Source organism: Meles meles, chromosome 9, assembly GCF_922984935.1.
Source record: "Meles meles chromosome 9, mMelMel3.1 paternal haplotype, whole genome shotgun sequence".
NCBI classification, from domain to species: domain Eukaryota; kingdom Metazoa; phylum Chordata; class Mammalia; order Carnivora; family Mustelidae; genus Meles; species Meles meles.
Window position 1 is genome coordinate 77,429,747 of NC_060074.1, and position 27,147 is coordinate 77,456,893.

Consider the following 27,147-nt stretch of genomic DNA (forward strand, 5'->3'; position numbering starts at 1 on the left):
ATCATGTTTAGCTTAATCCTTAAAATAATAATAATGTCAACATCGACGAACATTTGCCTGCTTCCTCTGCTAGGCTCTGGCCCAAGCACTCCACGGGTATCTCATTTACTCCTCAAGATGCTCACAGAAACCCTCTGACGTAGGTACCTCCTGTGGGCCCCAGCTGATTCTCTATCTTAATTTGTCCTACTCCCAGATCACACTCTGTAAAGATCTTCAAACCTGCAAATGTTTCCCTTCAGACCATCTGTTACTATCTTAAAACTGAAGAGAATATTTTGGAGAAGGAGAGACAAATAGTAGTGAAGAAAGAAGACCTCACCAAAGCTTAAATCCCAGAGAATTTGGCAAAAAGTTCGCAGACCTATCCTCCTAAAGGATTTTTGTGATGATCAATGGATTAGAGAATCCCTCCCTATATTTCGTTCCCGCCTATTGTACATAACGTCCCATTCTGTGCTGCGGACATGCTACAGTCAACAAGATAGTCCACCTGCCCTTATGAAGGGGACATTCAGGAGTGAACAACTAGTCTTCCGTAGTGTCTGTCATATTTTGGCACTCACTCGGAGCGATGAAACTCAAACTGGTGATATGTATACCAACCAAAAAAGGGTTGGAGAAGAATGGACCAAACTGACTTTGTACTAGCAGCCTTTGTAGTCATCTGACAAAATGAACCGCTCATTCACATTTATAGACATGTGTACAGACTGATACAAAATCCATCGATGGAAATAAGAAACTGAAGTAAAAAGCATACATCTTTTATTTTTTAAAAAAGGAATAAAAATAAAATAAATAAATAAATAAAAAGGAAATTTTAAAATATAAAAATGAAAAGTAGGCCTAATTTTTAAAATAAAGAATATGGTTTTATTTTTAATATCTACTGGGAAAATGCATTCAACTGTGCTAAGATTAGTCATTCTACTTGTACAAAAGCGTGGGAAATGATCACATGTTAATTTCTGCTGACCTCTTTTATGTTAAACCATGTAAAGTCCTTTTTCAGTTATGAAGCTGATTTGATTTACTAAGAGTTTAGATTAGAAATGTATGAGCTGGATTGAAAACCAGATTATAAATCATTTCAGTGTGACATTTGGATAAAATATAAAGATAATCTGAGTTTATTTATGATGTCCTGTCAGGGAAATTCAAGAGAATTAACTTTCTCATGACAGTTCTAAAAATAATCATTTCTGACCACATTAGAAATACTGTATTTCCACATGAAGAAAGTTTGTCCAACATTTCATATCCTATTTTGATATCTAGCTGAAACCAAGGAAGAAAAAAAAATACAATTATTTTAAAAATGGAGTGTTTTCAAAGACGATGTAATATAGGAGAAGGCATAACCCTTTACATTGTAGAGCACACATTCAATTGCACATGGACACCTGTCGGGGGAGCTTTTCGGAAAATTCTTAGGTCTGGGTCTTAATCCAGACGCATCAAATATGAGGCTCCAGAAGTGGAGCCCAGGTGTCGGTACTTGTTCTAAACTCCCCCCAGGTGATCCTAATGTCCAGATGCGTCTGAGAACCACGCACGTTCTAGAGGCGTGACCTCGGGCAAGCTAGGTTAAGGGAAAGCTCTGAAGACGGCCCTGAGCAGGAGCTGATGATGCGAATGGTTTACCTCTTTGACAGGATTCTGCGAGCACTACAGAAGAAAAGGCTAAAAAGTTCCTTGAAATTAAGTAAAGCCCCAGAACAGCAGTGGTGAGTGACAACGAGGCTGTTCTTTGAAATAATCCTGTTTGGATCAGAGCTGAAAGTATCCGGGTATTACCGGCACTGTTGGGTGCTGCCTCTGCGGCAAAAGCACATCAGGCAGTGGGTAGGAGAAATCCCTATGAACGTGTGTGTTTGAGCCCTTATCAGAATTGGTTTTTATTCCTCACATGGAAGAATAATTGTTTCATGACTTTGTGACATTTCTTCATGCCTGTGCATTCTTCCTTTTGTGCCCATCTTAGGACACAAAAGCACAAATAGAAGAAACTTAGTCAAACCACAGTTGAAGCTTTGAGCTGTTTTTTAACCTACTGCATTACCAGCACACATTTCTGGGCTGTGTATTGAGGGGGGATAAGGGTGAACAAGGTGGGGTACTGGCCACGATGAGTTTGGTTATTATTAAGTCCTAGAAGTAGGGTAGTTGCAAGGAAAGGAATGTAGTTGTGTTCGCCGTCACCAGAGACACAGAGCCAGTAGGGTCAGTAGGTGGTAGGTGGGTAGATAGATAGGAGATTTATTATAGGAATTGGTTTCATCCCTGAGGAGGCAAAGTCCCATGATCGGTAAAGCTGAAGAACCAGGAAAATGGGCAGTGTCATTCAGGTCCAAGGCCAGAGCAGCAGCTGGTGGGAAGAGCGGGGATGATTGGTGTAAGTCCCAGAGGTCTGAGAGCTTTGCAGACACAGACACGGAGAGGAAAATGCTAGAGCGAAGTGACCTTGAGAAAGTAGGACCATGAGTGGTTTGGCTCTCCTGTATGAGACTCTGAGCAATGAAGATTCCCTGGTGTCACCTGGTGGGTCAGATGTGATGTGGAATGACCTACAGCCCCAGAAAACTGCTTAACACCACGGTTTCTGTGGTTATCATTGTAAAATTTATTGCTGAAAGAGCTGAGTTAAGAAACAGGCACTAACAATTGACATAAGAACTTTTTGGCCATTTTCACTGAGCAGTTTACGTGATCTTTTGTGGCTCTGTGTTTATTTGAACTCCAGGATGGCGTCTCTGGAACAGTAAATTTGTTTCTAAATATTGGGTATAATTGATGGTATAATCGTGATGAAAGTGCCCCTGAAATATGCCACATTTGAGGAGCACTGAGATATTGTTTGTGACCTCCTTTTTCTCTTAACCTTAATTTTCCTCTTGCTCAGCTGCCTTAGTTAACCGAGGGACAATAATTTTAGAAGGACTTTGGTATTTTCCGAGAAGATAATAACTGAAGTGTCTGTTGTGATAAGTAACAGGAATTTCACCTTCGGGTAGACAGTCTACCATGTATCCATTTTGACATTAGTAAAAATTTTAAATAACCGGCAGTCTTGGTGAAAGGTCCAAACTGAAAATGGCATCACAGTGAAAGTTAAAGTTTTGTGTGCGTCCCTTTTCACTTTCCTTCCATCGTGTTGGCACCATGAAACCACAGTAACAATTCTGTCAGACCTTCCCCACCCAGCACTCAGAGTTGTCTCTATCCCCTCCTTTGCTCTCCTTCTTCCTTTCTTTTTTCTCTTTAATTTTTTTAAAAGATGATTTATCTGAGAGAAGGAGGGGGAGAGAGAAGGAGGGAGAGAGCACAAGCAGGGGGAGAGGCAGGGAGAGGGAGAAGCAGGCTCCCTACTGAACTGGGAGCCCAGCATGGAACTTGATTTGTGGACTCTGATCATAACCTGAGCTGAAGGCAGCTGCTTAACCCACTGAGCCACCAGGCACCTCCTTTGTTAATTTTAACAAAGAAGCCTTATGTTTCCATCTGGACCACCTTTTTTCAAGGTTTGGGCTGCAGCGAACTCCCTTTTCATGCCAGGCTGACATTGCTTATCAACCCCAGCATTCTTTTTTTCAGACCTCTTCTTGTTCTCAAGTCCAGTGCTCCCGCCAGCTGCTACCCATCGGCGGAAGTAGTCCCTATTATGTAAGAAATCTGGCCAGAAAAACCGTATGCAGGTTCTCTTGTAATAAGGTTCCAGACCCTGAGGATCACCTGGGGGTAGTCTGGGCCTCACCTGGACCTACTGAGTCAGAATCTTCAGGGAAGACACTAGGAAACTTTGTTCAGTTCAGCTGTGTCGAAGCGTTTTACTGTTTGTCCTGAACGACATTTTGGAGAAAAAAAAAATGTATACACAAGCAGCTTTCTATTCCTCCTGGAAAACAAAATTCCTTCCGGAAAAACTACATGTCTCTAGGACATTTACTGCAACTAACATAACTTGCAAAATATCAGCCTTATGTACATAGGCATAAATGAGGAATTTGCCCAGGAAGCTTTATCTAGAGGTCCAGGTTCTAGGAGACAGGGTGCCAAATGATTTGGAGAATGGTCACTATAAACGTATGATAACGTGGTACCAGTGACTGGTGTTCAAAATTAAGTAAACGAAACCAAATTCCGCAGCCTGATGCAAATGCAATTCCCTTTGGAATTGAGCTCAGGTGGAAGGGAAGTGTCCCAGGGCAATTGAAGGGAATGAAGTCAGCAAAAGAATTCTGAGGGTACTACATCTTACTCTCCTCCCAATTCACTTTTTTTTTAACGATTTTTTTTTTTTAATTTGACAGAGAGAGAGAGATCACAAATAGGCAGAGAGGCAGGCAGAGAGAGAGGAGGAAGCAGCTTCCCCGCGGAGCAGAGAGCCCGATGCGGGGCTCGATCCCAGGACCCTGAGATCATGACCTGAGCCGAAGGCAGCGGCTTAATCCACTGAGCCACCCAGGCGCCCCTCCCAATTCACTTTTAAAAAAATCACATTAATGGGATCCCAGCTAGAAAACGAAGAAGTCGCTCTAGCAAAAGAAAAAAAATTACCTTTGGAAGATCACTTTTCCTGGTCAGTTTAGAAGTGCTCTGTTGCCCAGCAGGAATACTGACATTTGGCTTTCTGGCTCTTTGTATTTGCCAAAACGCCTTCTGATGTGTTTTATTTACTGCTGAAATAATCTGTTTTTTTCAGGTCTTTTTTATTTTGTTCAACATAGTCATAATAAACTAAATGTAAACCATAGGGCAGTTTGTCTTAAATGCCAGGGATTATTAATATGCTAATTAGACACAGTGACTTTCCCTGTGCTTGTTCTCACCTTCCGGCTTCTATAAACTGAGACTTAAGCACTGAGGGCCCTATTGTTCTCATTTTCCCCCTAAAGTCTCAATCCAAGAAATGTCTTAAAAAGTGCTCAGGCAATGTTGCCTGTAATGCTAGACACATGATTAAAGCGAAGGTGCAAATTCTTTGCGGCAGATGACACCGCAGGGGCTTCTGCCCAGCCCCTGTTGGGTTAAACTGGTCTCGCACCACCTCCTTCCCCTAACCCCACCCCCGGTCATGTTGGTCACCCATCTCCCCAGGACGTTACCTGCTAGAGGTCATTTCTACAAACGCACACCACCAGGTGTGAGAACCGTCCTGTTACCCCCATCCGGTGGGCCAAGTAGGAGATGATAGAGAAGGAGGTATCAAGGGCATTTTGTACATGGCTGAAGGAGAAAACTTGGGATAAGCATGTTTATTATCTCTGCCGTCTTAGAATAACAGGGTTTCAAGATAACTAATGATACAATGTATTTTCAAATGCTGTAGGTAGCCCTACTGGAGAACCTTGTGGAAAGACTTGTCTGGAAGAAAGAGACAATCAGTGGCTGGGGGTCACACTTTCCAGACAGCCGGGAGAAAATGGATCCCTTGTGGTAGGTTATTAGGGTTTGTCCACTGATAACACTGTGGATTCAGATATGCCGGGTGTGATGTTCACATCATTTGGTCTACTTTTGTTTTATTTAGACTTGTGGGCATAGATGGAAAAATATATTTTATATAAAGAATGAAAATAAGCTCCCTACGGGTGTTTGCTATGGAATGCCCTCTGATTTACGGACAGAACTAAGTAAAAGAATAGCTCCATGCTATCAAGGTAAGGAATCATTTTGATTTTAACTGGATCAAGAGAAACAAGTGAATGCCTTTAATTATTTTTTTTTTAATTTTCAGTTTTGCATGTACAGAGGATGGGGGATAGACCTTTATAATAGCTGTGTTCTTTTTAACTACTCAAGAGTGTTTTCTTTTTTTACTCAATTGCTGTAATAGTTGCAAAAAATGTGCTTTATGTTTTTAGGATAGAAATTTGTCCAATTACATTTGAATAACTCTAGAATGTAGTTGATCATTATCCACTTTTACATTAAATATATTTTTAATTCTGTAAAAGTCTAATGCTCATCATATACCAGACACTTAAAATCATGAAATTATGATTGAAAATTTGAGATTGAAAAGTCTGACAAGAACGATGAGACCTGTTTAGATTTTTTGCTTTATCTTTAGCTTCCAAGAATATTCAAAGATTCAAATATAAGTGTAAGCAAATCTTTCCCATTCACTGTGCCTTTTTTTTAAAAAATATTTTATTTATTTATTTGACAGGTCACAAGTAGGCAGAGAGGCAGGCAGAGATAGAGGGAGAAACAGATTCCCCACTGAGCAGAGAGCCTGATGCGGGGCTCAATCCCAGGACCCTGAGATCATGACCTGAACCGAAGGCAGAGGCTTAAACCACTGAGCCACCCAGGCGCCCTCCCCCCCTTTATTTTTTCTTAAATTCGCATGCCTTCCTTGATAAGAGATTGGTATCTTAAGTTTGAAAAGATTTCCCATGAACATTCTAGGCCATTAGGTAGCAGTAGTGTATGCAGAGAGCTAGGACATAAGCAGTTAAAGTGGGAAAAATAAGGGGTGAATGTCAACAGAGCATTAAAAACAAATCTGTAGCAGAACTAAAATTCTAAAAATATGTCTTTGGAGAACTCAGAATTTTATATATATATATATTCCATTTTCCACTTTTTTCTAACCAAAATGATGACTACAGTATCCAAAGAACATTTCTATTATTTGACAAAATTTGACCACGTGTGCAAATTCATATGGGGGTCCTCTGTGGTATGTGATGTCTAAGAAAAGCTCCTATAATATTTCTAATTTGCCTTTGAGTGTTAAGGATACAAAAGGTGAATTTTTAAATTCCTTATCGAAATAAAACTCAGTCTAGTGTTCTGTATGTTTATCATTCTTTTTCTTAATAGTTTATAGTTTATACTTTAAAACATCTTCAGAGTAGAATTTTTTTATTCATATATCCCTAGCCACATTCTACAAAAAAATTCAAGATGGAATACACTTATAGCACCTAAAATAATGGGGGAAATGTATTTAAAAAAAAAAAAAAAGTCAGGGAAGATCTTAAAGGAGTGAAAAATCATGGCCAGGACTAGTATTTACAACTGACTTAACAATTTACTTAATTTTTCTAGTTAGCAAAGCCAAAACAAAGATGTGGTCCTGATTCTTTTATAGAGGTTGCTTATGTCAGTTCTTCCGGAGAAGCAGGGCTTTGTCTTCCTAGTAAGTTGCAAAAGCATCCAGTGCATGACGGCTTTGTAGTACGAGACCCTCCATCTCCATGCAGATCTTAACTCCCTGTTACGTTCAGCTGGGCACAATTTAGGAAGCCTATTTTAAATGCAAACCTGGACTGGGAGCTACAAGTCTACATCTATCTTAGATGTGCACTTGACAGTGGTTTTGAGTGTATGCTGCATGTTCTTCCCATGAAAAAGAGGTAGAGGTCCATCTTTTTATTGCTGTTTTGGAGGGATATCTTTGAGGATTAATATGAAATAGTTGTGATATTACATTTTATCAAAGTGATGATTTTAAAGATGAAATAATATAAAATATAGACCTTAAAAAGGTCTATTTGTAAGGATTTAGAAGACTAACAAAATCATGCAAATTTTGCCTATTTTTTCAATGAGATCCTGAGTTGTTTTTCTACTTCATTTTAGATTATGTGAAAAAATTTGGAGAAAATTTTGCATCGTGTCAAGCTGGAATATCTAGTTTTTACACAGAGGTAATAGTCCAAAAAATAGCCTTTAAATGTTTACATATTGGATTTTGATTCTTAAGATTGAGACTGTGATATTATGCTTTATAGTTAATAATAAAAATTGTCTCTTAAAATTGAGTGTATTACAACTTAATTTTTACTACTCAGTATTCCACATGTACTTTGAAAAAAGGTTAATATTTAAGATGACTGTACCATGTAAGACCAACTACAAGTCTACACTAAGGAATACTACCTGCATCAAGAATTGTTTTTATTATGTTCAATTAGCCCACATGTAAGTACATCATTAGATTTTGATGTAGTGTTTGATGATTCATTAGTTACATATAACACCCAGTGCTCATCATTTGATGGGAATCAAAAGTAGCTATTGTTATTTGCTTTAACTTAAATGTTTAAAATTTCTATCCAGATATGTTACTTTTAATTACTAGTTGAAGGAGAAAAGCATATGAATCTACATCTTTCATTTAAATTATTAGAAATAAGAGATTTAAAAATTTATTGTCTTAAGTTAGACATATTCACAAGCTCTATTTTTTTCCTCTAACACTCAAGGATATACAATCAAATATCATAGTTGTATCCAACCCCCAAATCTCCCAGTTTCCCTTCAAAACCCAGTAAGAATTTATGACTGTTTTCTGAATCTGTGGTCAAGCTGTATCAAGCCTTGGGTCAGCAATTTCCATAAATATTATTTACTATGTTTTTTAAAAAAAGACTTTATATTTAAATTGACCTTTTTAAGAGTTCAGTATTGTTTAGGAAATGTAGAAATATGTTAAATACATTTGGTTGCTAAAAGCTTTAATATTTCACTGAATATATCTGTTCATTCTAACTTTCCTTTTGTTTCCTTTTCCTAAATTTGGATATATCATCAAATATGCCCCCAAATTCCACTGGGTTTCTTTTTTTCTAAGCTAACATTGTTAAGAAAATGTCAATGGCTCTTCGCAAATAGGAATAAATTAACTCCACTTTTTACTCTTTGGCAACATGTGATTCTCTCCATAATAAACAATAATGAATTACCCAAATACCATTCACTTTAACAGAAACACATTGCCTGTCTCCTAAAAGCTTAGTCTAGTATTCCATGATTCTTGCTTCAATTTTAAAGTCCACTGCTAAGTGACTGAAGTGAGAGTTTCTTTTCTGAAATCGTGCTTGTAGGCAAAAATATGTTAACTGACTTCTTTTGGCTTTTTTCAGATATGTTTTTAAATTCATCAAATTTCAGATTTTAGAAATGTATTATAAAAATATTCTCATCGCCATTTACTTAAAATGTATATCTGGAGGAGGTTTTGGGTGGATTAAACTTTGAATAGATGATAAATTGTTTTTTATTTTTTGTTTTTTGTTTTTGTCTTATAGGACTTAATTGTGATGGGAGCCCCAGGATCATCTTATTGGACCGGCTCTCTTTTTGTCTACAATATAACCACAAATAAATACAAGGCTTTTTTAGACACAAATAATCAAGTTAAATTTGGAAGTTACTTAGGTACTGTAAAAATTGACAAACTCCAATCATCTCAGTCTTACAGATACAAGTTTCCTTTATGATTACTAATCTCTTCAAAAGATCAAACTAGCCATTAGCAATTAATAAGTTCAGTAACTATTGCTTCAAGAGTATAATCTATGAAACTTAATACTTTACATATGTAAATTGCAATCATTATTATATAGTTAGACTAGAATTCCTGCTTTAGTTTACTCTTGCAAGCTTGTATCTTTATGCAGTCAACTTGTTATTGTAAAGGTTGCATCTGTTGAGTGCTTACCATATTTCAGGAACTTGTGTAAGCACTCCTCATGCATTCATTTAATCATGTATGAGTAAGTGTAGTTTCTTAAAGGGCCAAGTGAAAGTCAGTGGAGCTGTTGACAGCATTCTAGACAATGGGTAACATTATGAAGCATGCGGATCTAAAAACAGCTCATTGACCTTCGCCTCATAAGTTCTTAGAATATTTCCCAGAGTTTATTCTTATCTTCTTTCCCTCCTCTTCCTCCTCCTCCCCTTCCATTTCCTCCTCCTCCTATGCAGCAGGACACTTAAGAGTCTGTATTTCTATAGAAACGCAAGATTTTCCTGGTATAATTAATTCCTCTGTTATAGTAAAAGGGATGTTTTTCCTATAGCTTCTTAGGAAATACAGGTTTGTTTAAGTGGCTTGCTTTGAATGTAAGCAGCCTATACCCAGAAATGATTACAATAAAAAAAAAAAAAAGCAGTATTTTTCCCATTCATACAGTAAGGTTTCATTTCCAAACAGAGGGAATTCATTTATAATTCAACATTTACTTGTTTATGGTTGAGGGATATCTGGAAGTGTTATAAGAAATGTAATTTGGGGGTGTCTGGGTGGTTCAATCGGTTAAGTATCCAACTCTTAGTTTCAGCTCAGGTCATGATCTCAGTGTCCTGGGATCAAGCCCTACTTTGGGCTCTGCACTCAGCAGGGAGTCTGCTTTAGGATTTCTCTCCCTCTCTCTCTGCCCCTCCTCCTGCTCCTGTGCGTGCTTGCTCTCTCAAATCTTAAAAGTGACTTGGTATTATGCCTTTTGTCATATAATAAAATATTTTACCTTTTGTGTCATAATACAGTTTTGTTACAATAAGATTTCATGGAGAAAAAGTTGAAATTTAGGAAGTTCTTTTACTTAGTTTAAAATGTTCTATTTTAGATACCCAAAATATTTGGGTTGTAATCCTAGAAGCTAGCATTTCTTGGCACTACACAGAGACTAACCAAATGTAAAAGTGCTGTCTTTAATTTCTAGGACTTGGACATATAAGCCATGAGCCTAGTTTCATAACACATAATAATTGCTTAAAGCATAGACTAAATGACCAGTTTTGAATATTGCTAAGCTAAATATTCTTCAGACTGTTTAGTGTAGTCATTTGGAGTTCAGTCTCAATTACGCCTATGAATGGATTTGTGATGATATAGTTTACCCATTGCAAATGATAATTCTCCTACTTTTCTCCACTTTATTTGAAGGATACTCAGTAGGAGCTGGTCATTTTCGGAGTCCACATACAACTGAAGTAGTTGGAGGAGCCCCTCAACATGAACAGATTGGTAAAGTAAGAATTGCATTTTTACCTTTATTTCTACACCAAGTTTCAACAGGATTGCTGGAGAGATGAGATAATAAAGGAGGAACTGCCAAAACGGTAAGAAGTGAAAGCTAGACGTGGTGAGCCGTGCTCTGCATTTCGTGGTGAAATTGCTTTCAGATAAAAATCTATTAGAAGAGCTTTAAGGAGAAATTCTACAAGTCAAATGAGGCTTTTCTTTCTTATGAGTAAATTGTCCCTGAAATAAAACGATCTCAAGATGTCCAGGGAATGTATTAACTGGTTCACATGTTTATATAGATGATGGGATATTGAGACAGCTGTATGTTTTGGGGTTAAGACCAGAAAGAAGATGTTATTTCTGGTTCTGGTTTTTGTTATGCTATTGTATAGACATTACTAAACTTTTCTGAGCCTTACTTTGAAAAGTGAGGCCAACAACACTTGCTGTGCCTTTGGGGATCGATACCATCATTGTGGAGAAGACAGTTTGGCAAGGAAGTCCTGTTAATGTGAATGCGCTCCCCCTGAACCTTTTGAATCCCTCTGAAAAGGATTTTCAGAAGTCTATTTGAACTGTTAACACGTTATGAAAATTGATGTTTTGATCCCCTGAAAATTTTTTTTTTTGTAATGTGATAGCATCTGAGTTCTTCTAATTCCTTTTCCATTTGCAGGCATACATATTCAGCATTGATGCGAAAGAACTAAATATCTTACATGAAGTGAAAGGAAAAAAGGTAATGTCTCCACCTTCCGCATCACTGAGGGCTTTTGTGAATAACCGTGCATGTTTTTTTCCGCGGGTGACTGGGTCTGGTTTTGTTTTCCGGCAGCTTGGCTCTTACTTTGGAGCTTCTGTGTGTGCTGTGGACCTCAACGCAGATGGCTTCTCAGACCTACTGGTGGGAGCGCCTATGCAGAGCGTCATCAGGGAGGAAGGCAGAGTGTTCGTGTACGTCAACTCTGGCTGGGTGAGTCTGATGGTTCACCAGCTGGAGGCTGTTGATGGGATTACGAGAGAAACTGAAGCTCTTCTTCTTCCAGAGTTCTGCATGTAGATTCTTAGGCTAATTTTACTGATGAAAGTAAAAACTCTGGTATTGTCCTAAATGCTCTAAAAATGTAACATGCTGGGGGATGGGAAGCTATTGATATTCCAGAAGCAGGAGATTAATTGTTCTGATTTTTTCTACTCACATCTTGTCCTTCAAATAGTTGAAGTTTCTTGTAGTTTTATTATGATCCAAGCCTAATTTGAAAGAATGATTTTCCTATGCCCCTCAAAATATGGATTTATTATTGGTTCTGTTGTGAATGTCTTTATCTTCTTCCGGTAATAATTTTAATTAAAGTGTGAAATGCTTTTATTGACTTGAAAACAGTAAGAAACAAGATGTGTTTTGATAAAATGTTAGTTCGCATGATTTTTGTAGATGATATTGCTAATAAGAATATAAAATGGGCATAGTTTATTCCAAAGTAGATACAGTAGTTGTAGAAATAGGTAATTACCACTTACAGTTGAGGTTTAAATCATGGGGGATATTGTGGAGTGGAAACTGACCACTTCATATTTCAGCTTAAAGAGTTTGGCTGACCTTATCTTGCCAGTCTATCTTCTTGGCATTAAATCAAAACAAAGAATTGATAGGGCCTTAACGGGGTCGTCTTGGTCTGTTCCTTTAATTTAAGAGTAAGAAGGGATTTGTGAGAAAATTGGGTCATTTCTTAAGGCACAGGATTTTTAATCAGGATATAACAAAGTAAAATCTGTTTCAAGAAGGCATTTGTAATGTTAATGGGTTTAGAGCATTTAATAAGTTCCTATATTAAGCATCAGACTAAACATTGTACAATTCAAAAGAGAAATACTGTCTTATAAAGCTAAGAAATTTTCAAAGTTCCAAATATAGAGCAGCAAAGTTATGTATGAACTGGGATTTCTATAGACTGTGTTTAAACTTAAATTTAGTAGTAAAGTCATACTATTTACAAAGTGATCATTCATATGTCCTTAATAGCAATATTAGGCTTTACTTTTTTTTTTACATAGACATTTCACATTTCCCTATCCATAAATGGTCTTCTTATATTAGCTACATCCTCATTCTGCATACTTTTCCTTCTCTTTATAAAGTGTTTCCATAAAGCTTAGTTATAAAGTATCATATACACCTAAAATAGGGAGATATATGATTTTTTGTCATCGAAATCCTCAGCAATTCTAACAAGAAAAGACAGATTCAAGTGTGTCTCTGTTGTTTAAAGGGCAAGTAAAGAGCCCTACCCATTAGGCTACGCTCTTGTTCTTTGCTCATGCCTACCCTGAGCCACCACGTTGAACCACAGGGTAATTTCATAATTGACTTTAGCTTTTAACACCTCTGACATAGGTGACCTTTGTTCCCTTCTAACTTCCTATTTGTTAACTCTCTAAAATGGCACTAACCATTACCTAACATTATATTACCTATTTATTCATCTGGTTTGATACTGTCTGTTCTTCTAATGGCATATAGACACCGTGTGGAGAGGAATCTTCCATCTTGCTTACTGCTGTTTCTTTAGGGTTTCAAAGAGTAGTGGAGAAATGGGTGCTCAGTAATTGTTTTTGAATGCTCAAGAAGAATGATACTTGAATGAATCTCGCTTCCACCTACTTCTATTAAAATAACTCTCAGACATCCCCAAAGAACTCTTGGTCACTGTTCTCTGACTGGAGAATACTTGAAGAGTGATCACCCCTGCTTGAAACCCTCTTCCTGGGAACTTCAGTGCCATTCCATTGCATTAGGTCTGTACCTTCTCATCCTCCTGGAAGCCCTTTCTCCCTTCTCGCTTAATTAGGCATTTCCTTTGAGCCGAGCCCTCTTATCCCTTATTTCTTGATGAAAATCATTTACTGTTTCTGGTGCCAATGATTCTGTCTATAGAGATGATTCATTAAAAAACAATAATAAACACTTAGTGGCTATCTGAAATGGAACAAATACTATGAAAATAGCTGAGAATAATCTTAGTCCTGACCTCTACGACCTCGGGTCGAGAAAAAGACCTAAACATGAGAGTAAAGAATTGAATACAACTGGTAAATAGCACATTAGTAGCATGTACAAAACAGAAGAAGCAATTCACTGTGGTCAAGAAGGATTCACAGAGAAGTACTATTTGAACAAGACAAGATTAGGAGTTTTGTAGTTGGAAAATAAAAGGTGAAGGGTGTTTCGCAATCACTCGAGCAGAAGAACTTGAGTATGATTAGGGAATGCTGAGCAGACTTGTTTAAGAAGAGGAAAGGATCCTCTATGATGAGTAGTGAGTAGATATTTTTCTAACTATAAAGGAGTGACATGATCAGAGTTTGGAAAGAGATCTGGTAGTTCTTATAATGACTCATTATTGCAATACACTGAGTATCTTAATGTAGTAACTCATCTTCCAACTTAAGAGACAGCAGTTGACCAATTCACGTTTCATTGCTACGGTTCCATTGCTAAGGTTCCAATCATTTGTGCCAACTCCTCTGCTCTGACAGCTTCCTATTCTCTAACTGAAGGTAAATTTCCCTAAGTATTCAAAAGTCTTTGAGAAGTGTATTCTTCTATTCTAAGGGAATATATATATATTCCCATATATATATATACGCTATACTAGAATATATATATATATACTCTATATATTCTAAGGGAATATATACTATTCCCTTAGTATTCAAAAGTCTTTGAGAAGAAAGTTAGCAGGTTATTGGATATATATTTTGAATATTTAGAATGTATATCACATATTGAATATATGAACCCTATTAAATACCTATTAAATACCACACCATAACACTCCCATCTGATTTTGGGGGGGGGTCTCCTTCATTATACATACCTTTTATAAAGACAAGTTCTTTGGAATTTGTTTTGCTGATGATACTCTCTATATATCAAAATTATGTCCACCCTTCAGTAGCCACCTTGAATATCATCTTTTATGAAATCTGACCTTGCTTTCACAATTAGATATGAATGTCCTTGCTTCTTGGTGATACCAAGTAATTTGTACTTGAGTCATTTACATGTTTGTGCGAAGCCTTCCCTGTAACCGGGCTTCTTCAGAAGGGGAGGATGTCTTATACACACACTGCCTTGTCCTCTTGTGCCTGTTCACTCTTTGCATAGTGGATTGCCTTTAGTAGGAACTCAATAAATATTTGCTAAATTGAATTATCAAAGTGATTTATTGGATTTTCAAAGCTAGGGATCATGAGTTTGACAATTTTTATGTCCTCTGAGCTCTAATCATACTATTATATGTGTTGACATACTTGATAAATATTTATTGAATTGAACTGAGATGTGTGTACTAAAGCTCAGTCTGTAGTTTGTCCAACTTGTTTGAAGTATTAGAAAAAAATCCATATCCAATTACAATGGTAAATCATGTGTAAAGTTGTCAGGGAGTGTTATGATGACACTTTTCTCCCCTTTTCTGTCTAGGGAGCAGTAATGAATGAAATGGAAACAGAGCTCATTGGAAGTGACAAATATGCTGCAAGATTTGGGGAATCTATAGTTAATCTCGGTGACATTGATAATGATGGCTTTGAAGGTAATTAAAAGAATCTAATTCGTATTTGATTTCTGCTTTGAAAATGATACACGAAAGAGAATATGAGTGGAGTTTCAGGTCGTTTGCCTTTCTCCAGAAAATGGAGCCAGAATATTACACTGTTTATTTTCTTTTTCGTGTTACATCTGACTGCTCCTCACTTGTCAATTATTGATTCTTAATTGATCAGACTCCTTAGACTGTACTATTTGATGACAAGTAGGGGAAAGACACTGATAAGACCCAACAGAGACTAGCTGCAGAGCTGGAGCAGAGTTCCAGAAGTTTCCTAGTGTTCAGCAGCTGTACTGTGGAAGGATTTGGGGAAATGTGTGAGAGAGATTCCTAAGCGGTGATGAGGGGGCAACTGGTAGACCCAGCAATAACGGCTACTTGCCAAGTGATATGGAAGCCTCTCCAGAACGGAATAGATGGTACTGTCATTACTGTGCCTGTTGCAAGGATAGCATGCCTGCTATTGTAATACCAGTGTCTACCAGCCTTCCCTCTTAAACACTGACTTTTTTTAGTCTAATACTGAGGCGTAACTAAGTCTGGTAAAATTCTGCATAAAATGGTGAATGGATTTGAGAGGAATGTGTGTAATTTCTAGAGTTCAGCAAGTCAGTATTTTATGCCTTCAAGGCTCAGAATTGTCTTTCCTCTTGATATGGTCATTGGCAATTGGTTTATCGTGGTGTTAGGTCGAAATTTACTTGGATATTAGAAATAAGTGAGGGACTACTTTAAGTAGTAGTTTAATTTCTGATACCTAAAGGCTTCATTCTACTTGAAATGCATAAAATGTGTTAGTCTTTGAGAAGAAAGTTAGCAGGTTATTGGGTATATATTTTGAATATTTAGAAGGTATATCACATATTGAATATATGAACCCTATTAAATATAAGAGTATAATTTGGTGTACAAATATTACCATTTCTAGAGTTTTTGTTTTAAAAGGAAAAGGAAATAAATATATATTTTTATGGTTATTATGACACATAACATTCTACATTAAAACTTCAGTAAGGTTTTATTATGATGTTACATTTCACAAGAATGGGCAATTCTGCTATTTACTGAACACTTACTTTGTGACAAATGTACCAGGTCAGGTATAGAGTATTTGCTATAATAAATACAAACAAAGGAAATGGTGGCACCCTTTTCTATAATTTTATAATCAAATGGAGTATAAAATTAAGACATGAAAGAGAAAAAAACCTTAAGTGGTGAATTTAAGAATCCTACCTAATATATGTGACTGAAGCCACATTTATGTCCCTTGACATTTTGTATGTATTATGAGATAATGAAATTCTTTTTAAAAGAATCATTTAGGGGCTCCTGGGTGGCTCAGTTGGTTGAACATCTGACTCTTGATTTTGGCTCAGGTCATGATCTCAGAGTCAAGAGATCTAGCTCTGTGTTGAGCTCGTACTCTGCGGGGAGTCTGCTTGCCCCTCCCCCCCCCCCCCTCGCGCGCTCTCTCTCTCAAATAATCATTAAGTAAAATACTTTATGATTCCTTATATTTTGTTTTAATCAACAAAGTTGAGGTATAGCATTTGCTGTTTTGAATGTACTAAAATAATACACATGTATGTACACCTGAGGAGTGATGGTGGCGGGGGGGCATCAAAATGTCAATGACAAACCTTGAATTCCTAAAATCAGAGTGGTAAGAATGTCATGGACAGTAGGGAGTTTTATCAGTCCAGTCGCTGGGAGAATCCCAAGCAGTTTTCCGTTGGTGCAAGAGGGACAGAAAGTGTTCTGTCTGTGAGACTTGGGAAAAGGAACCGAGGGGAGGACCCCAAGAGCACCAGGCATTTTTTCAGGATGCATGTGAGAACCGAGGCTTTGGACAGCACTTGTGTCCTGGAGTCCTCAGCTTTCCACTCCTAAAGGTAATGTCTTTGTCTGGAAGATTATTATTCAACCAATTATTTCTAATATTTCATCATATTCAATATATTTAGCATAATTTGTGCTATTTATAATTTCATTTATGATTCACTACATATTTACATTTAGTAGCTACATTAATACTTCAGTGCATGTTTGCATAGCTTTTTCTACTTGTCACTTCTAATTACTTTTAGTTTTACTGAGATGTAATTGAAATATAATGTTGTATAAGTTGATGGTGTACAACATAATGATTAAATTTATGTATATAGTGCAAAATGATTACCACTATGAGTTTAGTTAACATCTATTCCTTCACATAGTCACAATTTTTTTTTCTTGTGACAACTTAGGATCTACTCTTTAAGCAACTTTGAAATAAACAATGTCTGTAACTCCAGTCATCATGATATGTGTGTAATCTCAGAACTTTGCCTTAGAACTGGAAACTTGTACCCTTTGACCTTTGCACCCAATTCTCCTACCCTCACCTCTAGTGGCCCCCAATCTGATCTGTGTCTGAGTTTCCTTTTTTTTTTTAAGATTCCATATCTAAGTGAAGTCATGTAATGTTAGTCTTTCTATGACTGACTTCACTGAGCAAAATGCCATCTGGAACATACATGTTGTCACAAAAGGCAGGATAATTTCTTTTTTGGGGCTGAATAGCATTTTTTATTTTGCTAGTGAGAAAGCATTTTATACATTTTAGATGTTAACAAGCCCCTGATGGTTTGGAAACCGTCTCAATACTTCTTCACTAAGGCCCTTTGCACCATGTCTGCCTGGGTGAGAAAGCAAGGCACCTAAGTTTTATTTTTCTTTATGTGTTTCCCTTACTTCTTTACCCCAACTTCTGTCTTACCTAATTTTTCTGGGGTAAATGGATGAAGTTACTTTTTGTTCATGGCAGGTTGTGTGGGGTTGTATAGAAAGGGGATAAAATCTCACCTGTTCTTTTTCCTTCCACCTCCAGGCAGAGATGCAAATCAGAGTTGATGTCCTCTTCCTAATGTGCACCCTTTTATGGTGTTTTCTGTAGCAAACCTAAGTTATTTTTGTTTTCATCATATTCTGTCCTTTTTTTGTATTAAAAAATACGAATTTCCTGTGTATTTAGAAAAGCAAAGTGAACCATTTTCTAAGGAGATAATCAGTTTGGCATCATTCTCACATAAAAATTGCATCGGGGGGATGAGGAAGTTAGGGAAAAGGTACGTGAACGGACCTACGTGACAGATGTGCCTGGCAGACAGCATTCAGGATTTCATCTCTAAAAGACATTTGGCAAAATCATTTCTTTTTGGTTAGGTTTTTCACCTTGAGGATTTTTTTTTTTAAAAGATGTATTTATTTGACAGACAGAGATTACAAGTAGGCAGAGAGGCAGGCAGAGAGAGAGAGAGGAGGAAGCAGGCTCCCAGCCAAGCAGAGAGCCCAATGCGGGGCTCGATCCCAGGACCCTGGGATCATGACCTGAGCTGAAGGCAGAGGCTTTAACCCGCTGAGCCACCCAGGCGCCCTCACCTTGAGGATTTTTATGTCACTTTTAGACTGTATGTTTGAATAATTTTTGAACTGAGCCATAAGAAAATTCTATAATTTTAAATTATAAAATGCATTATTACTTTATGTGCCTCTGAAATAAATATTGATACATTACCAAATCATGAATCAAGCAGTTCTTTGATACAGAACAGGAGAAGTTTTCAGGAGAGGAGAACACTGGGCACAGCCTGTGGAGTTAATGATTCCATAGAGCGTGGGGATGGGTGCGCACAGCCTTTGGAGCCAGACTGTAGGGTCTGCGTCCCAACTTCTTCCCATTCGAGCTCTGGAACCTTGAACAAGTTACATTCTGTGCCTCCGTTTCCTCATCAGAGTTGGGATCAAAAAGTACTTCCTCAATAGAGTTATTCAAGTTACATGAGTTAATACGTGTGAAGTCCCTAGCATGGTGCCCACGTTGTCATAAGCATTGTGTGTTAGCTGATGTTAAAATTATTGTGATTATACCAGGGATAATTGTTGTAGTTTACACTAACAATGAAATCAAATGTTCAGAGGGAAAGTAGGAAAATTTGTCAAAAATGTCTGTTTGTTCTGTATGTTGTGTACCAAATGGATTTGCACAGGCATTAAAAAAAAAAACAAAAAAAGAAACAAGCAAAAAAAAAATGTACTTTCCTTAAAACTATAATTATTGCTAAAATTTTAGTATTTTCTATAACTGATGCAAATATAATCTTAGCAGAGTTTAGATCTATATATAAGATAGGAAAAGACTGAATGCAACCTACGTCTTCTGCTTGGAATGACCTTGACCTGGGACTTTTTATATTTCATTTGAAAAGGCCCATTTGTATTGTTTCAAGACATGTGCCTTACATCACTATGGCTAGTAACTGTTACTGCAAGAATTTCTGCATATCAACCCCTTTGTAGCCCAGGCTTAACGATCTTTACATCCTAGTTACTTGGGATGCAGCCACACTGGCCGAAGTATAAACCGGCCATGAGGAATGGCTTCTGTAACTGTTGTCTTCAATGGCCACAGGCCACTTCTCCTCACATTCCTTTCCTTACCTCCCTCTTCTTCTCCCTTTCTCTCTCTCTCCCTTTCTGCTCCTTCCCCTGATGTTCCTGTGAGTAGTTAGTCTGTGCATATATAGCTCCACGTATTTCAAACTCACCGCCATTGTTCACGGGTGCCAGATTTCCCCTTTGTCACCTGCCATTATGTGCCTGCTGCCTCTGTCTAAACAGCCTTCACCCAACTTTCACTGGTCAATACCTGGGTCTCAGCCTGGGCTTCCTCTTCTATGCAAAGCCTTCCCTCATTTCCACCACCATCTTGTATGTGGTGGTTTTATTCTGGTTTTACCTCCCTTCTTCCCTGTAAGGCTATAGTTCCTGTTCATGGTACCCCTCTGTATGACCAGCGCCTGGAAAATGCCTAGAATATAGTAATTATCAATGAACTGTAAGTCAATGAATGGGTATAGTTGTATATGAGAATTTTAAATAACTTGCACAGATCAAGAGAGCAGCCTTACTCTGTCTAAACAATAAACATAAGGTATCATTTACTTTTGGATATTAGAATAGTATAGCATTTGGAGCACCTGGCTGGTTCAGTAAGTAAGACGTGACTCTTGATCTTGGGGTTGTAGGTTCAAACCCCACTTTGGGTGTATAGATTACTTAAAATCTTCAAGAGGTACCTGGAGGCTCAGTTGGTAGAGCATATGACTCTTGATCTCAGGGTGGTAAGTTTCAAGCCCCAAACTGGGCATGGAGCTTACTTAGAAAAGCTTTTTTTTTTTTTTTTTAATTGTACAGCATTTGGCATAGAACTATATTTAAGGAAGGCTTTTATTCTCATTGAAATAGCAGTCAGAAATTACCACTATAGTTGTTAAAAGTTTTAAATCTGATAAACTAGTAAATATTGACTATTATGAAAGTAAACTTTCTCTTTTAGGTTTCTATTGAAGTAATAAGAACATATTACATGAATATACCCAAATAAATAGACCTAATACCTTGTAACACTAATGAATTGCTCTTGTAACCATAAAATATTATATTTTTCCTGGGTGTTATATATTTATTGACCTTAAGCAACCATGTCATTCATAGCTTGTTTTCTCTTGCTTATGTTACTCAATTAACTCTTTATTTTTTCTCCTGGCATCATAATCTGACATGAATTCCTTATCATAAAAGTGATGTAGTTCATTACAGAACAGATTCGCTTTCCAAAATTGAGTTTGCTTGTATGTATGTGTGTAAATACAGATATCCTTAAAAAATACCTTGATTAGTTTCATTGGAACAGGGGTTTAGAAGTGATGTTGCAGATAAAGTAGAACCCAGAAATCCAAATAGAGAATCTTAGGGTTATAATATTCACAGATGATAATTTATGTGCTGGGGTTGTCGTATGCTGAGGGTGAGTTTTTCTGTTATGATCACATGCTATAGTTGAGGGACTGGAGACTGGAGACACAATGAGGTTAGGAAATGGCCCCGGGGGTGGCGGGAATTGGGCTGATCAGGCTTTGGTGGTTTGCTGGAGAACCCATGCCCTTAACCGTCATCGTGTTAGAGGGCCTCTCAGACCCTTTTTCTCTGCTGCTTCCATGCACTGATGATTCTGCCCAGTCCTATGCGTTGTTCTGATGATACTGTGTTTTGTGATCCTTTTTTCTGTCTAGTGAGGAAAGTATTTGGTTTTTTGTTTTTGGATAATGTATTTTCTTTTTTTGTTTTTAGCGATTTTATTTATTTGACAGAAACACAGCGAGAGAGAGAACACAGGCAGGGGGAGTGGGAGGAGGAGAAACAGGCTTCCTGCTGAACAGGGAACCCAGATTGGGGGTGGGGGGTGTTATTCTGTCCCAAGACTCTGGGATCATGACCTGAGCCTAAGGCAGACACTTAATGACTGAGCCACCCAGGCACCCTGATAAGGAATTTTCTTGTGTGATATGAATTAAGTATGAAAGTTAGTTTTTAGAGTTGCATTCTTTATACTAAGAATTCATTTTTTTCTGCCATTGAAATTCTGGAATAGATGTCGCTATTGGAGCTCCGCAAGAAGATGACTTGCGAGGTGCTATTTATATTTACAACGGCCGAGCAGATGGAATCTCGTCAGTGTTCTCACAGGTAGAATACTACTATTTCCAAAGGAAGCCCTGATAATAAATCGTTTCTGAAACTTCCAGGGTTAATGTGGATTTATTTTTCTTAATTTGTTCTTTTGAGTATTTAATATATTCTATTTCACCCTTATCTTATAATAACAGTAGGTGGTCTCATTTTGAAGGTCATTAATAACTCTTTGGAATCACTTTTTCTCCGTAACTAAGAGTTTGGTTCACATCCATTCTCGTTTGTTTTTAATCTACTGAAGATTTTCTTTGCATTCTGCAAATTTATGTTCTGAGATGGTATCTGTCCTGTTTTGAATAAGCCCCTGTGGCTTTAATGAGCTGTCTTGCCTGGTGCCTAAAGCCCCATGTTTCAGGGAGGTCTCACCGGGAGAGCGAGCACGTGTTACTGTGTTCCTTTCAGGGCACAGCTCAAGATGGGAGCTTCTAGTAAAGTTCCCTGATTTAATTCCGACCTCACTTTTGTCTTTAAACAAATCAGGCCATTTCAGCGCATAGAAAACCCTCCATACTCATGCAGAAAAGATTTTCTAGAGATACTTTTAGGGAAATATTAGCTAATACTGTAATTTTTGAGGGAGCAAAATCAGCAAATGGTTCTCCATATTTAACATGAAAAATCTATACTTGTCTAGTAAAAATTACTGATTTTCTTAGCATGGAATCCAGGCTGATACATGGAAATCAGTATCTGGATGTGAAGTTAGACCTATGGAATAGGAAACACATGTCTGACTTCAGTTGTGTGCTAGGAAACAGTTTGGCTCAATAGGGTGACTTTCATCATAAGCCTGAGTAGTAGGCTCCGCTCAGTGATTATGCATGTCTCCTTTTCCAGATTACTTGTTTGGTTATTCATGTTCATCTGGGAGATAAATACAGAGCCTGAAAGGAGACTGGGAAGAGGGAGTCAAGACTGTTTAAGAAGATCTGTACTATATAATTTTCTCTTTGTGATTTTTTTTTTTTCTAGTCACAAAGTGATTTTTTTTTTTTTCTTCTAGTCACAGAGTAGACGTCACCTGTCCAGTTCAAGCTGGAAACTTCTGTTGCTCTTAGATGCATGCATTTGACTTGAATGCATTTTGTTACAAAATGTGCCTGGGTGTTTTAAGGCTCATTATGTAACTAAATGATTGCTTCTCTGAGATACTAGGTGTTCAAAAACTGCTTCCTACTCAACTTACCTATTTTTCAGAGAATTGAAGGACTTCAAATCAGCGAATCATTGAGTATGTTTGGACAGTCTATATCAGGACAAATTGATGCAGATAATAATGGATATGTAGGTGAGTATAAAATTGCATTTCATAAATTGAAATGAGTCCTATTGTGGATGCTGCTTTATTGCAAAGTACAGAAAACTGGTATAGAAAAGCTCTAATTTACTGGTAATTTATTTCCTTCATTTTTAAAGCTCTTGAATTCAAGATGGGTCAGAAACGATCAAATAGTTTCTCAGCTTCACACTGTTACTTGACATTTTTTTCTTTGTTCTTGAGAAAATGAAAAGCATCCATGGAAATAAATCAAACATAAGATGCTAAAAAGAAAGGCTTTTTTTTTTTTTGTACTTTGAGAGGAGATTCCTGGGTGAATGTAGTTTAAAAATGGAATTTTTAGTAAGCTTATTGTTATATCCTATCTTTATCATAAAGTTTGTTTATATAGTAAAGGGGTGAATATTATTATAGATGAATAGACTCAGACAAATGTGGAATGAATCCTAAGATGTAAGTATATCTTTTCTAATTAATTTTTCTGTAAATAGTATTTGATACAGTCAAAAGGTGATACGTAGTTAAGTATTTATGGCTGAAAAATAATTCTCTTTGACTAATGATGTTCATTAATCTGTTGTTTTTCCTCCTCCAGATGTGGCAGTTGGTGCTTTTCGGTCTAATTCTGCTGTGTTGCTAAGGTAAGGTTGATGCATTTCACTGCTTAATGACAATTGAACCTAATTGTAAATGATGGGAGGCAATTTTTAAAATCAACAGTGGTGGTGACCTCATAATGCTTTTTTTTGGTATTCTGAAATTTCATTGTACTTTAGAATACTCATTCCACCTTACAGGGTATTATAATCAATTCATCAGGCAAAGTCAACATTTTTCAGCATTTAAATGAAAATTTCTCTTGATTCATGCACAGAAATATAATTGAGTATTTATGCACATAGTATTAAAAAAGCAATTTTATGAAGTCACTTGGACAATGGCAACTGACAAAACACATGCAGTTTTTTCTTAAGGACAATAATTCTGCAGTTAATATTGCTAATTTTATTTCCTTCTTAGGACAAGACCTGTAGTGATTGTCGAAGCTTCCTTAAACCATCCTGAGTCAGTAAATAGAACAAATTTTGACTGTGTTGAAAATGGATTGCCTTCTGTGTGCATGGATCTAACACTCTGTTTCTCATACAAGGGCAAAGAGGTTCCAGGTTATATTGGTAAGTGTGCCCTTACAGAATTTACTCTGAGTGTGTGCTCTGCTCGTTTGTCTCGTGATCCTCTTCTGAGCCCTCACTGTGTCTTGCCCTAGAGGCCAGTACACCTTTCTGCCTCATCTTTTGAGTTCTCATGTTGTTCTTACCAATGAGTGGGGCAACGTAGGAGGCTATAATTGTGTAGAAGTTACAACAAGAAAAGCAGGAGTATCACTTGCTATATTAGGGTGAGCTAAACTCAGCTTCATAGGTAATCTATCCTTAGAAAAGAAAGAACATTCCCACAGCTTCTCCACCATTTAATTGGGCTCCTTTTATAGCTGGAGTTAACTTAAGTTGGAAGCCCAGAGAGGGAGACAATTCTTGTCTTTGTATTTTATCCTTTGAGTAATTGAAGAAGTCAAATCTAGACCCCGATTCTAATTTCCATAAATAACACACATCGCTTAAGGATTTTCTGTGACTGTCTGCTCCTGAGAGTCCTGTCCTTTTCCCTTTACACAGGTAGCTCTCAGTTACCTGCTCTGGATAAAGTAGTATTGAGATGGCTCACGCAAAATTGTGGTTACTGTCAAATCACAGATACGTGTCTTGGTGAATATTACATTTTTTCTAGCAGGTTACACTCCTACTTATGTTATACTTAAGCTAATAATAGAATAACTAATGAAACTAGCCAGTAGGAGAGAAGCAGACCTGGGTTTATTATTTGGACGTTAATAATATCTAAATTTCATGAGCCACGCAAGACCTCTCGAGTTGATTGCATTTGTGACCCTGTAGGCTCTCATCATCTAAACATCATGAAGGACAGCAAATCCTGAGCTAAACGATGGATACATAATTTCAGAGGTCTCAGCCTTAATTGGCCTGAAATGAGAAGTACAGAATGAGCTAAGTATATCTACTTAAGATCAGACTCCTGTTGAATAGTGCACTGCAGAAGTCCTGGCTAGAGCCACGGTGGTAGGACAATGGGCAAAACCTTAATCTAGGGTTACAGGTCCAAGAAGTGGCAGTGTCCGAGTGTGGCCCCAGCAACACAAGCACCCTGACGGATGATCCGAACAATACACCTTAAACAGATACCACTGTTTCCCTTTATGCAAAATCAGCGCTTGTTGTACCACCAATTCCATTGTGACGAGACATTTTTAAAAATGGTTGAAAACAATACATGAAATGCATAAATAATCACAGCCAGCACTGTTACAAATACAAGCTTTACAGTTGCATAAAATGAGTCCTTGGGAGAAATACTTCATGTGGTAAGCGTGTTGCATAAAACCAGGATGTTTTGCCACTTACTGGGAGTGGGTTTTTATTCACTTTTTTGTTTTTTTAATTTACTTTTTGTGTGAACTTACAGTGATGAATTTTCGGTAGCTGACTCCATTGCAGCTCCACTCCCAGGCACCGAGTCTCTGCTGTTGTCATTTTGAGGCCAATTGATTTGGACTTTGTTACTCACTTTCGAAATAAAAGGAAGGTTAAAGATTTATTTGAAATTTGTAGGAGTAAGATAGGTTTTAGACTTACGTTTCCTTGAAGTAAGTAGACAAAATCCTTCCAGAAGAGTATTTTACTCCTAAAATGTGAATGAACGCTTAAGGAATTCAATAAATCCTTTAAAATACCATTTCTGAGTTATTGCTTCTGTATGAGTGACCTCTCAGCAGACTATTAGATGTAGCTTATTTTGAAAAGAACCCTAATAGATTTAAAAAATGTCTCTGATTTTCTCGGTAATATCTGGCTTGGAATTTTCTTGGTTGCTTGTTAATTTGACTTATTTTGCTAATTGAGGATATTCATTAGCAGATGATTATGTACTGTGTCAGATTTGGAGTACATCTTACCGGACTGCCAGAATATTGAGAGAATGTCTGTATTTTGCCCAAATCAACACCAGAAGTTCAAACTGGAAACCAATAAAAATACAGATGAGACTAATCAGGGTCTAGGGCTGGAAAAGGAGACATCTTTCAACTGTTTTATATAGGTTTGACTTTTGAACCACTTGTTCACATTACATTTTTAAAAATATTAGTAAATAGCAACCCCTCAAATTAGGAACAAACAGAAAGAAATGAACCTAACCATATACAAAATTATTTCCATAACCACACAAGGTAGAATAATCTCAAGTGGGCTTTGAGTGCTGTGTTATGTCTATGCTTCCTTAGTTGGATATTCTAAGGACAAAAGGACTCCAGAGAAATCTGAAACTTTACCTAGAACTTTTATTGGTAGTCAGTTTTAGTATTGTAGTTTTGAAATATTTATATGTCGGAAAATTAAGTAAATAGCTAAAGATGTTAATAGTTAAAAGTAGAAACCTAGAGAGAAGCTTATAAATCTTTATTACAATTTTAGCAATTTGTAACTTTTAAATTGTTTCCTCTTCCATATTTTGGGGTATTTTTTAAAAGACATTTAATGAAGAGAATTTAAGATATTTCCAGTGTTGGATATAATTTTGACTATTTTCAGTTCAAAAATAATAATGCTTTTAGGTGATTATATTAATTGCAATTCTCTCTACTTTTGCAGTTTTGTTTTATAACATGAGTCTGGATGTGAACCGGAAGATAGACTCTCCGTCAAGATTCTACTTTTCTTCTAATGGAACATCTGATGTGATCACAGGCAGCATAAAAGTGTCAAGCAGAGTAGCTAACTGCAGAACACATCAAGCGTTTCTGCGGGTAATGTAACCTCCTTTATTATCACTGTAGT

The 27,147-nt window shown here is 37.1% G+C and overlaps 1 protein-coding gene across 4 annotated transcripts in view; it reads left to right on the top strand.

The window, feature by feature from the left end:
* Positions 1-27,147, top strand: part of ITGA4 (integrin subunit alpha 4) — a 79,625-nt gene that overhangs the window by 12,324 nt on the left and 40,154 nt on the right. For 2 of the 4 annotated variants that reach the window (XM_046018631.1, XM_046018632.1), the window contains exons 3-15: positions 5,333-5,439; positions 5,534-5,663; positions 7,597-7,664; positions 9,048-9,177; positions 10,688-10,773; positions 11,445-11,507; positions 11,604-11,741; positions 15,255-15,366; positions 21,857-21,951; positions 23,155-23,245; positions 23,832-23,877; positions 24,257-24,411; positions 26,962-27,116. In XM_046018631.1, the coding sequence (XP_045874587.1) occupies positions 5,333-5,439; positions 5,534-5,663; positions 7,597-7,664; positions 9,048-9,177; positions 10,688-10,773; positions 11,445-11,507; positions 11,604-11,741; positions 15,255-15,366; positions 21,857-21,951; positions 23,155-23,245; positions 23,832-23,877; positions 24,257-24,411; positions 26,962-27,116 (1,376 nt within the window). Of the gene's footprint in view, positions 1-5,332; positions 5,440-5,533; positions 5,664-7,596; positions 7,665-9,047; positions 9,178-10,687; positions 10,774-11,444; positions 11,508-11,601; positions 11,742-15,254; positions 15,367-21,856; positions 21,952-23,154; positions 23,246-23,831; positions 23,878-24,256; positions 24,412-26,961; positions 27,117-27,147 lie in introns of those variants that run through there. The other 2 variants (XM_046018633.1, XR_006820257.1) reach the window with 2 other exon arrangements.